The sequence below is a fragment of the Dipodomys ordii genome, unplaced genomic scaffold, assembly GCF_000151885.1.
Source record: "Dipodomys ordii isolate 6190 unplaced genomic scaffold, Dord_2.0 Scaffold42, whole genome shotgun sequence".
Classification (NCBI taxonomy): domain Eukaryota; kingdom Metazoa; phylum Chordata; class Mammalia; order Rodentia; family Heteromyidae; genus Dipodomys; species Dipodomys ordii.
The window spans coordinates 1394018-1405509 of NW_012267258.1; the positions used below are offsets into that span (position 1 = coordinate 1394018).

Sequence of the window (11492 nt, forward strand, 5' to 3'; positions counted from 1 at the left end):
AAAAAAAAAAAAAAAGTGACTAGAGCTGGGCATTGGTGGTCACACCTGTAATTCTAGCTACTCAGGAAGCTGAGATCTGAAGATCCTGATTGGAAGCCAGCCTGGGCAGGAAAGTCCAAGGCTTTATTTCCTAAATAAAACAGCAAAAAGCCAGAAGTGGAGGTGTGGTTCAAGTGGCAGAGTGCCAGCTTTGAGAAAAAACAAACATACACACACACAAAAAAAAAACAGCAAAAAGCCAGAAGTGGAGGTGTGGTTCAAGTGGCAGAGTGCCAGCTTTGAGAAAAAACAAACATACACACACACACAAAAAAACCCTAAGGGATAGTGCCCTTAGTTCAAGCCCTAAAACTAGCACAAAAAAAGGCTAAAATATGACAGAAAATTTTAAGGATGAATTCATCTTTACCAAAAACCAAGATTTCCCTTTCTCCCAATTCATATTTTTAATGTAAAACTGAATGAAGCCTTACATTCTTTGGCCCACCCAGCTCCATCTGTCCCCTCCCCTCCACACACACGCATTCATTATACACTCTATTTCACGGCATAGCCATAGATGTGGGGCCGCACCAGTGCCCAGGACAGTGGGGCCTGGACATGTTGCAGTTTCAGCTTAGAGAAGCCGGCGCGCTCCAGGGTCTTCCAGCTCTCTCTGGTCAGTTTGCACCCATCAAACAGAAGGAACCAGGCAGGATCCAGGACCTGTTGCCAGAAGTAATTCCAAGTAGAACGTTCATCTGCCACATGTTCCATGAAACAAAAGGCTCCTCCCTGAGAAAGAAAGCAAAAACATTTCAAGGGCACTGATTTTAGGAAAACAGTTTTATAAAACAAGCATAGCTTACTTCGCTTAATATAATTTCTTCCAAGTCTTTCCTGATGAATGGGACAATATTCTTTCTCATGTAAGCACAGAATTCCATTGTGTATGTATACTACATTTTCTCGATCCATTCATCCAGTGAGGGGCATCTGGCTATGGTAAAATAATACTGCCATGAACATAGTTGTTCCGGAGCTTTAGTGTGGCCTGGTTTGAGGTCAATTGGATAAATTATATGAAGCAAAGTAAGCCAGACCCAAACAAACATAGGTTGCATGCTTTCCCTCATTTGTAGTAATTAGAATGTACGTATAAATCTACAAGTAAACACAATGGATGGTAAAAGACAAAAAAATACACTTGGACATGATAAATTAAATAAGAATTTACACATTCACTCAGTGAGACCAAAGGAGGATCTACTTAAGAGAGGATCACAAGGCTCAGTAGCTATGTGTATATGGTCATGTAAAAATATGCTTATCAAAATGAACTAAACAAATGGAAATGAGGTTTTCTTGTTATTTTACTTTTTGGTGTTTTTTTTTCTCCTCTTTGTTGCTATTTTTGACTTCTTTTTATCTTCTATGTTTTTATCTATTTGCAGTGAGGGGAGGGTACAGGGGAGCACAGAAATGGAAGGAAAAAGGATGAACTAATGCAGCAGTGATACTCACTAGACACTATGTTGAAAATGAACTACATAACTTATGGGGAAAAGGGATTAGAAGGGGAAAAACTGGGAGAAATGAGGGAAGAGATGACACTGTTCAAAAAGAAATGTACTCATTACCTGGCTTACATAACGGTAACCCCTCCATACATCACCTTTACAATAAAAATAAAATTAAAAAAAAATAAAATGAGCATAGCTTCTGATCTGATATGGCCTCCTAGGACAACCTGATTAGAAGTCATGAGTAAATTAAAGCTTAGAAAGACATTGTTTTGGTCAGCCGTTTTAGGTTCAGTGAAGTTTTTTGTTTATTTTTGTGTGGGTCCTAGGGTTTGAACTCAGGGGTTGGGTGCTGTCCCTGAGCTTCTTTAGCTCAAGGCGAGGGCTCTACCACTTGAGCCTCAGCTCTACTTCTGGCTTTTGATAATTTATTGAAGAGTCTCATGGACTTTCTTGCCTGGCTGGCTTTGAACTAAAATCCTCAGATCTCAGCTAGGATTATAGGCATGAGCCACTGGGAGACGCTGTTGTGTCACATTTTATCCACATATTACGTCACATCTTATCCGGAGCTCGCTGGGCATGGTGGGATGGCTTATGGTAATTTATTGAAGAGTTCCATGGAGCTCGCTGGGCATGGTGGCATGTCTGTGATCTGAGGGCTCTGGACATGCTGGCCCAGCATTGAAAGGCATCTCATGTTTTTTTGTGGCATGCCACCACCATTTCCTGTCCTGCCAGCGAGCAGGACATTTGGTATGCACGTGACTTTGTATTGTTTCCCTAAATCTGAATTGTACTATATAGTAAAATCTGGACTAGACTATATAGTGTTTTGTAACCTTTTTGTTATTTAAGTATTTGAATATTATTCTAAACATGACTTAAATTTTACACAATATTCCATACCACTGAAGATAATGTTGGTTATTCTCATTCAGGGCCTGTCCATTTTTAACCATCATAAATACTGTTACAGTGAACATTCTTTGGTTTGTTTTGGCAGTACTGGGGTCTGAACTTACACTTGCTAGGCAGCTACTCTACCAGGTGAGCCATTATACATCAGTCTTGGTGATCATCTGTAATTATTGCTGAACAATTAATTTGCTGAGCAGTGGAATTGCTGAGTCACTGACCTGGGTCTTTTTCAAAGGGTTGGAGTAAGTTTTTGAATTGACCTTTGGAAAAAATTGCATCACATTTAGACTCAAAGTAGCAACTGATTTTTCCAGTAAACCCTCATCCATAGTGGCTTTTTTTTACCTTTTTCCTATCTTTACCAAAGCGATGATATTTATCTTTAAAAATATGTATATATTTAAATATGTATATATTTAATATCCTTAATTGGGCAAAATCGGTGGGGGTGGGGATGGTGTGTGTGTGTGTGTGTGTGTGTGATGGGGCTTGAACTCAGGACCTGGGTACTGTCCCTGAATATTTTTGCACAAAGCTAGTGCTCTACCACTTGAGCCACAGCTCCACTTCCAGCTTTTTGGTGATTAAATTGGAGACAAGAGTTTTATGGACTTTCCCATCTGGGCTGGCTTTACTCCCAATCCTTCTATCTCAACCTCCTGATTACAGCTGTGTACCACTACACCTGGTTGAGAATCAGTCTGTCTTGCTACTTTGAGGCAAAGACCAGGATCATATTTTGCTTATGACTCCTATCTTAAATACTTTTCTCTTGAGGATCTACCAGAAAATAAAGTGGAGGTAGAGTAAACAAATGCAGTCATTATATTCAGTGTACATTATGTAAAAATTGAACTATATAAATTGAGAGTAGAAGTGGGAGGCAGAAAAAGGAGAGAGTATGATAAGGGGTGGCATAGATCATACTTATAACCTGACTTATGGAATTGTAACCTCTTGGTATTTAATAAACTTTTTAAAAACTTTTAAGAAAAGAAAATGGATCATAGAACATTTTCCTAGAATTGTAAGTTGAAGTGTTAGGACATGCATACTTCATGATCAGCTCTGTTTAGAACAAAACCATTTTAATCTAGTAGGTTTTTGTATGTGTATGCCATTCCCGGGCTTGAAGTTAAGAGCTGGGTTCTGTTCTTGAGATTTTTTTTTTTTTTTCCCAAGGTTGGCACTGTATCACTTGAGCTATAGTTCTCCTTCTGGCTTCTTGGTGGTTAATTGGAGGAAAGAATGTCTAGGGCTGGGAATGTGGCTTAGTGATTGCTTGCCTAGTATGCATGAAGCCCTGGGTTCCATTCTCTTTTTTTTAATATGTTTTTATTGTGAAAATACTGTACAGAGGGGTTAAGTTACATGAGCAAGGTAATGAGTACATTTCTTATCAAGTATTGTTACCTCCTCCTTTGTTTCCCCTACCATCCCTTCCCTCCCACCTCCACAACACTCTATACTCCCCGACCCCAACACCTACATTGTAAAGTTCATTGTTCAACAGTGTCTTGTACATCTCATTGTTACCAAGGGTCAACCTGTATCCCTATTTAAACATTTTGTTTTTCCCTTCCCCTCCCCAAATTATACCAACATCAAATACAGTGAAAACAGGGTGGGTTCGATTCCTTAGCACCACATACACAAAAAAAGCAGGAAGTAGTGCTGTGGCTCAAGTGGAAGAGTGCTAGCCTTGAACAAAGAGAAGCTCAGACAGTGCTCAGGCTGAGTTCAAGCCCCAGGGCTGGCAAAAAAGAAAGGAGGAGGAGGAGGAAGAGGAGGAGGAGGAGGAGGAGGAAAAAGAAGAAGAATATCATAGACTTTCCTATCTGGGATTGGCTTTGAACCTTGATCCTCAGATCTCAGCTTCCTGAGTAGCTAGGATTGTAGGCATGAGCTACTAGCATGTAGCTAATGTTTTATGTGTTTTTAAGATAACAAAGGTAATAAAAAGTAATCAGAGTTTTGTTTTTTTATGTCGGTTGTAGGGCATAAACTTGTTCGCCTGGCACTATCCCTGAGCTCTTTTGCTCAAGGCTAGCACTCTATCAGAGCTCTGCTTTTGGTTTTCTGGTGGTTAATTGGAGATAAGAGCCTCACAGATTTTCTTGCCCTGGCTGGCTTTAAACAGTTATCCTCAGATCTCAAGCTCCTTAGTAGCTAGGACTACAAGGTATGAGTCACCAGGGCCTAGAGAAGAGTTTTAAGTATAAAGAATTTCAGACTTGGGGCTGGGAAGGTGGCTCAGTGGTAGAGCGCTTGCCTTGCATGCCTGAGGCCCTGGGTTCGATTCCTCAGCACCACATAAGCAAAAAGAAAAAAGCCGGAAGTGGTGCTGTGGCTCAAGTGGTAGAGCACTAGCCTTGAGCTGAAGAGCTGAGGGACAGCACCCAGGCCCAGAGTTCAGGCCCCACGACTGGACCCCCCCCCAAAAAAAAGCCAGAACTAAGTGGTGCTGTGGCTCAAGTGGTAGAGTGCTAGCATTGAGCAAAAGAAGCTCAGGGACAGTGCCCGAGCCGAGTTCAAGCCCTAGGACTGGCAAAAAAACAAAAACTCATACCTGTAAGCCTAGCTACTTGGAAAACAGGCCTGGAGGACAGAAAAATTTGCAAGATTTCATCTCCAATTAACAAAAAGCCAGACTGGAGGTATGGCTCAAGTGTTAAGAGTTCCAGCTGTGAGCAAGAAAGTTGAGAGATGGAGGCCCCTAGCCCATGACCCAGTACTAGCAAAAAAAAAAAAAAAAAAGCAAGCCAGCAATGAGATGTTTAAATAAACAACACACATTTAAATATTTACAAAGATAAATGATTCTATGCTTAACCCATCTGACCAAATATTTTAAATGGGAGGAAACTACAGTCTGGTGCCTCAAGTCCCACCGCTGCATATTCTGCAAGCCAAGCCCTCTTCCACAAGCCACTCATCCCTCGTTGACATCCACACAGTGCACTTGTGCTATTTCCAAAATCGCTCTTTCTCTTAAGAATGCACGTATCTTCTCTGATTAGCTGCCACTTCTCTAAAACATCTCCTAAGTTATCTTCTCAAAAAAAAAAAAAAAAAAAAAGCCAGGGGCCAGTGGCTCACACCTGTAATCCTAGCTATTTAGGAAGCTGAGATCTGAGGATCACAGCTCAAAGCCAGCCCAAGCAGGAAAAGTGAATGAGACTCTTATCTCCAATAAACCACCAGAAAACTGGAAGTGGCGCCGTGGCTCAAGTGGTAGAGTGCTTGCCTTGAGCTGAAGAGCTGAGGGACAGTGTCCAGGTCCAGAGTTCAAGCCACATGGCTGACCAAAAAAAAAAAAAAACAACTCTGAATTCACAGTGTGCCTTTTAGGGGCCTTCTACCTGCTTCTGCTCCCCTCCCCACAACTATCCTCCACCTTACTAAGGCACTCAAGTAGTTGAGGGATTTATCTGTCTCCACCCACTTCACTCTCAGCTTTTGGCTGACGGCTGACAGGGCACTGTCTTAACAATCCTCCTTACAGCTGGTCTTGGCATTAGTTAACCTTGGCCAAAAATGTAAATGATCCCAGCTTTTGGCTCCTTTTGTTTCCATTCTCAAGTGGTGCCTAGAAATCTTGTAAATTACCTTCAGATGCCACAAAAGTCCAACTCAAGTCATTCTATCACATCTCTACAGCTCCTCCCTCATAGCAAATAACTACTCATTTCACAGGAAGAACAAAGCCATTGAATAGGACTGGAAATAGAAGCGCTTTACAGATTCCCCTCTTGACTAAGGATGAGGTCTCCCCCCAGTGTCTGAAACACTAGCCAAGGGCTCTGGGTTCTTTTCTTCCAAATCTTCTGCAAATTCTCTCACTTTTGCATGTCACCTTTCTGAGAATTCCTTTCCTGGGTTAAAACATCTAAGATTCTTTTTTTGGTAAAGACAAAATAGCACGTCAAACCGGGAACCCGTGGCTCTCGCCTGTAATCCTATCTACTCAGGAGGCTGACATCTGAGGATCGCAGTTCAAAGCCAGCCTGGGCAGGAAAGTCTGTGAGACTCTTATCTCCAATAAACCACTAGAAAACTGGAAGTGGCGCTATGGCTCAAGTGAGCGCTTGCCTTGAGCTGAAGAGCACAGGGACAATGCCCAAGCCCAGAGTTCAAGCTCCATGACCGACAAAAAGAAAAATAGCATGTCAAAAAACAGTTTGCTTTCCCCTCGAGTTACTGACTTCTTTTTCAGATCTTTAGTGAGTTTTTGCTTTTATTTGCTTCTGGTTTGTTTGCAATATTGGGATGTAAAAGCAAGGCATGGTCAAATCTTTAACAATGTCAAATATGTCTCTTCACTTTCCATTTCTTTCTTTCTTTCTTTCTTTTTTTGTCAGTTGTGGGGCTTGAACTCTGAGCCTAGGTGCTGTCCCTGAGCTCTTCAGCTCCAGATGAGTGCTCTACCACTTGGGCTACAATGCCAGTTCCAGCTTTTTCTGTTTATGTGGTGCTAAGGAATCGAACCCAGGGCCTCATGCATGAGAGGCAAGCACTCTACCACTGAGCCACCTTCCTAGCCCCCCACATTTTCTTTATCCATTCTTCAGGTGTTGGGCACCTGGGCTGATTGCACTGTTTGGCTGTTGTGAATAGGACTGAGATATAATGCTTGTGTTGTGTGTCTCTATTGTACATTGATTTGCATTTTTTCAGATGTATGCCCAAAAGTGATATAGCAAGATCATGAGGTAGTTCTATTTTTAATGATGAACCTCCATATTGATTTCCATACTGGTTATATGTATTTATATTCCCAAGAAATGGTAAATTTTGAATGCCAATTTTGTTAGTTGCTATGTATATGTATTCTAGGCTCCCAAGTGTTTTCATTCAGACAAAAGAATATATTTCTTGATCTTCGTCTGCTTGTTTTATCCTGAACTATAAATTAGATGCACTGACTTTCTCATTTCCTTCATTCTTCATCAACATGAACTCTGCCTCTGTTTGCTGACATTGGGCTAGCCAATGATTTCATAGCTCAAGAGAGAAATTTTGTGATTTTTCTCCTCCCTCCCTTCCTTCCTTACCCTCTCCCCCTCTTCTTCTCTCCCCTTCTCCTCTCCCCTTTCCTCTTTCCTCTCCTCCCCTCTTTCCTCTCCTCTCCTCTCTTTCCTCTCTCTTTTTCCTCTCTCTCCTCTTTCTCCTTACCCTCCTTTCTTTTTTCTCTCCTCTCTCCCTCTCCTCTTTGTCTCTCCTCTCCTCTTCTGTGCCAGTTTGGGGCTTGAACTCAGAGCCTGGGCACTGACCCTGAGCTTTTCACTCAAGGCTAGTGCTCAACCCCTTGAGCCACAGCTCCACTTCCAGTTTTTTTGATGTTTAATTGGAGATAAGAGTTTCATGGACTTTCCTGCCCAGGGCTTGCTTCAAACTGCTATCCTCAGATCTCAGCTTGAATCTTGAATAGCTCAGATCATAGGCATGGGTCACTGGGGCCAAGCTCTTAGAATTCCTTAATGTAACCTGAGTGCTTTTGGCTTAAAGATTGAGATGAAGTGATACCACATACTTTTCTTTTACTTTTGTTAACACTGCACTGTCTCTCACTTTAATAGACAAACAAGAATTGAATTTCAGTTAAGTGCTGTGTTTTTTCAAAGCAACACCAAGGGGCAGGCTCACTTAAAATCAAAAGTACAGAAGGAACTATTGTGTAATATTTGCTACCTTTTCTGTTCAAGTATGAAACATGTAGGAATTCAGAGGAAATAACACTTAGGAATAAAAAAATTTTAGGAATAAAAAAATGTTAGGATAAATGTAAGAAATCTTAGTTTTGAGGGGAGATGGTATCCACTAAATGAAAGTTGGCATGGGTCTAGGGTCTTAAGATCTCAGAAGCAACAAGTGGAAATAGTAGCTCAGACTTGCTCTCCAGGCTCTGGTGCCTAAACCAGCTTGCTTGCTTTTAGTTTCTTCAACTTGTAATTTCTCCTTTTGTTCAGTTCAGTTGTGGCACAAAGAGTTTCATTCAGCTTCACTCATCCTTTGGTATTCAGCTGGAAGTCACTTTCACAAGGAAGCATCTGATCTCCTCCCCTTAGACAGAGGGATATTCTCTGGTACCCGGTGTTTTTTTGTTTCTTTCAAAGCTAGCCTTTGTTATAATTGCTCCCTGAGCACAGGGACCAGGTCTAGCTTAGCCAGAACTCTATTCCAAGTACCAAGAGCATAGTACACAATAGGTGCTTGATATTATGCATCAGTTAAATAAAAATTCACTGGGCATTGGTGGCATAGGCCTGTAATTCTAGCACTCAGACTGAGGAAGAAGGATCATGAATTCAAGGCCAATCTGAGCTGTGTAGTGAGTTCAAGACTAGCCTGGAGCATAATGAAAGCTTGCTTCAAAAAAAGACAGAACAAAACATAAAGGGAAAAAAATAATAGTTTGGGGGTCAGTTCAATGGTGGAGTAGTGCTTTCTTAGCATGCACAAATGCTCTAGCACCAGGTCAGGGGGAAAAATGTCAACATTTAAATGTGAACATTTAAAAATGCCTAGGTGTTATCACTTCCTTTCTCCTCATTATAAACTTTATGTAGATATTATACCAGTTACAGATGAGGCTAGAGAAATAATTTGTCTAAGAGTAGTGTCTCATGCCTATAATCCCAGCTACTCGGGAGGCTGAAACCTGAGGCTCACTGTTCACAGCTAGCTTGGGTAGGAAAGTTCATGAGATTCTTAATCTCTAATTAACCACCCAAAAGCCAGAAGTGGAGTGTGGTTCAAGTGGTAGAACATCAGCCTGGAGTGAAAAAGTTACGGGACATCATCCAGACCCTGATTTCAAGATCCAGTGCCAGCATAAAAAAGAAACCAACAAGCTGGGAAGGTGGTTCAGTGGTAATGTGCTTGCCTTGCATGCATGAGGCCCTGGGTTTGATTCCTCAGCACCACATAAACAGAAAAGGCTGGAAGTGGTGCTGTGGCTGAAGTGATAGAGCACTAGCCTTGAGCTGAAGAGCTGAAAGACAGTGCCCAGGCCTAAAGTTCAGGCCCCACGACTGAAAAAAAAAAAAAAACAACCAGTCATGACACTTTAGGGACTGAACAGTGCCACCTCCATCTTCCTAGAGTCCCATATGGGTTTGGGAATTAAATTGACATAGCATAGATTAATAGGAGCCCTCACAGAGATAACAGAACTGAAGTTACGATTAGCAGCTATAGCTTTATACTGATTGGACAGAATAGTAACCTGGGACAATGTCATAAGACTTTGAGCTGATTGGGTTCCAAATAGCTGGGAAGATAAAAGTCTGTTTAACAATTGTTGCTTAGCCAGGTGCCAGTGGCTTACACCTGTAATTCTGGGTACTCAGGAGGCTGAGATCTGAGGATCATGGTTCAAAGCCACCCTAGGTAGGAGACTCTTATCTCAATCTAACCACCAGAAAACCAGAAGTGGTACTGTGGCTCAAAGTGGTAGAGCACTAGCCTTGGGCAAAAGAGCACAGAGACAGTACCCAAACCCTGAGTTCAAATCCCATGATGAACAAAACAAAAGTTGTTTGTACTTAGTTCCTCTAGCTTTAACTTTCTTCTTCTTGAGGATATTGTACCTTTCTAGTAGAGGAAGGCTGTCTTTCACATGGGAATTTCATCTGCTTTTGAGAAATAGAAAAAAGGTCAAAAAATCTTTTGTACTTACTGGTGTTTTGTTTCATTTTGTTTTGTGTGTGTGCAGGTACTGGGGTTGAATCTGTTCCTTAGTTCTTTTCTCAAAGCTGGCACTATACCACTTGAGCCACAGCTCCACTTCAGGGTTTTGGTGGTTAATTAGACATGAGTCTTATAGGCTTTCCTGCCTGGTTTGGCTTCTAACCACCATCCTCAGATCTCAGCCTCCTGATAGCTAGAATTAGAGATATGAGCCACCAACACCCAGCTTATACCTGTGTGTTTGATAATTTTTATTAACATATTATTAGTTAGTTGTAAAGAGGGTGTTTCAATCTGACATTTACATAAATACCTACAATGTACCTGGATCAAACTCCATCCCCCAATCTCCACTTTTTCAAGTATATACTTGCTGTTTTATTGGACATTTAAAACTTAACCAATATGCAACCTAAATAAGATATGCTGTCCTCATATATTTTAACCCCTCTTGTAGCAAGGATGGATCTAGATCACTTTGGAGCCAAAGCCAGTGTTGCCTTTTGTCTTTTATTTTCATCTCACCAATAAAAGCCAACTTTTTCTGAGTCATGTGACCTCCAATCAGCATCATCTGCTCAAAATGCCTTTGCTGTGACTCTGCTTACAATCTTTGAATAGACTAATTGCCTTTGCTTTCCCAGACTCATTTCTATCATAGACCCTGTGATGGGAAATATACAACTGACTTACTTTGTCTCAGTCTATGTACTCAGCCTCAGGGAGGAAGCTCTTTGACCTAGTAGACAGTCAGCATGATCTATACCTGCTATGCTACCATAAAGGTTGGTTCAGGGTAAGACTTATGTCCTTGTATTGCTAGTCATGGCATGTTTAGACTTGGTGAAGACTTGGATCTTCCTCTTTCCAGCTGGCTTTGGGCCCTGGAAGCATGAAGATTGAAACCTCTTCTGCCCACGTGTTTCCCAGTAGGACAAACAGGAGGGCAGAAATGACTCTGAAGTGTCTCGTTTCTGATGATATTCCACGAGTCCTGTTCAGTCTTGCCTGAAGCTTGCTTCCCCATGCTTTTCACTAATTTGAGTGAGTTAAGTCTTTTACCAGTGTAAGCCTGCTTGGGTTGATTTTTGTGATTCAGTAGAATCACTTGGCACTATGTTGAACATGAACTATAGAACTTGTGGGGGGCTGGGAAGGTGGCTCAGTGGTAGAGTGTTTGCCTTGCACGCAGGAGACCCTGGGTTTGATTCCTTAGCATCACATAAAAAGAAAAAGCCAGAAGTGGCATTGTGGCTCAAGAGCTGAGGGGCAGTGCCCAGACCCAGAGCTCAGGCCCCACAACCGACAAAAAAAAAAAAAAAAGAAAGAAAAGAACTTGTGGATGGGGATAAGAAGGAAGGAAAATCTGGAAGATAG

At 41.6% G+C, this 11492-nt stretch overlaps 1 protein-coding gene across 1 annotated transcript in view; it reads right to left on the reverse strand.

Annotated features, from left to right (window-relative positions):
* Nucleotides 1-297: 297 nt before the first annotated feature.
* The window catches only part of Mettl7a (methyltransferase like 7A), a 26358-nt gene continuing 15163 nt past the window's right edge, over nucleotides 298-11492 (reverse strand). The window contains exon 2 of the mRNA XM_013018735.1: nucleotides 298-774. Within this exon, the coding sequence (XP_012874189.1) occupies nucleotides 538-774 (237 nt within the window). The 3' untranslated portion in view covers nucleotides 298-537. The remainder of the gene's footprint in view (nucleotides 775-11492) is intronic.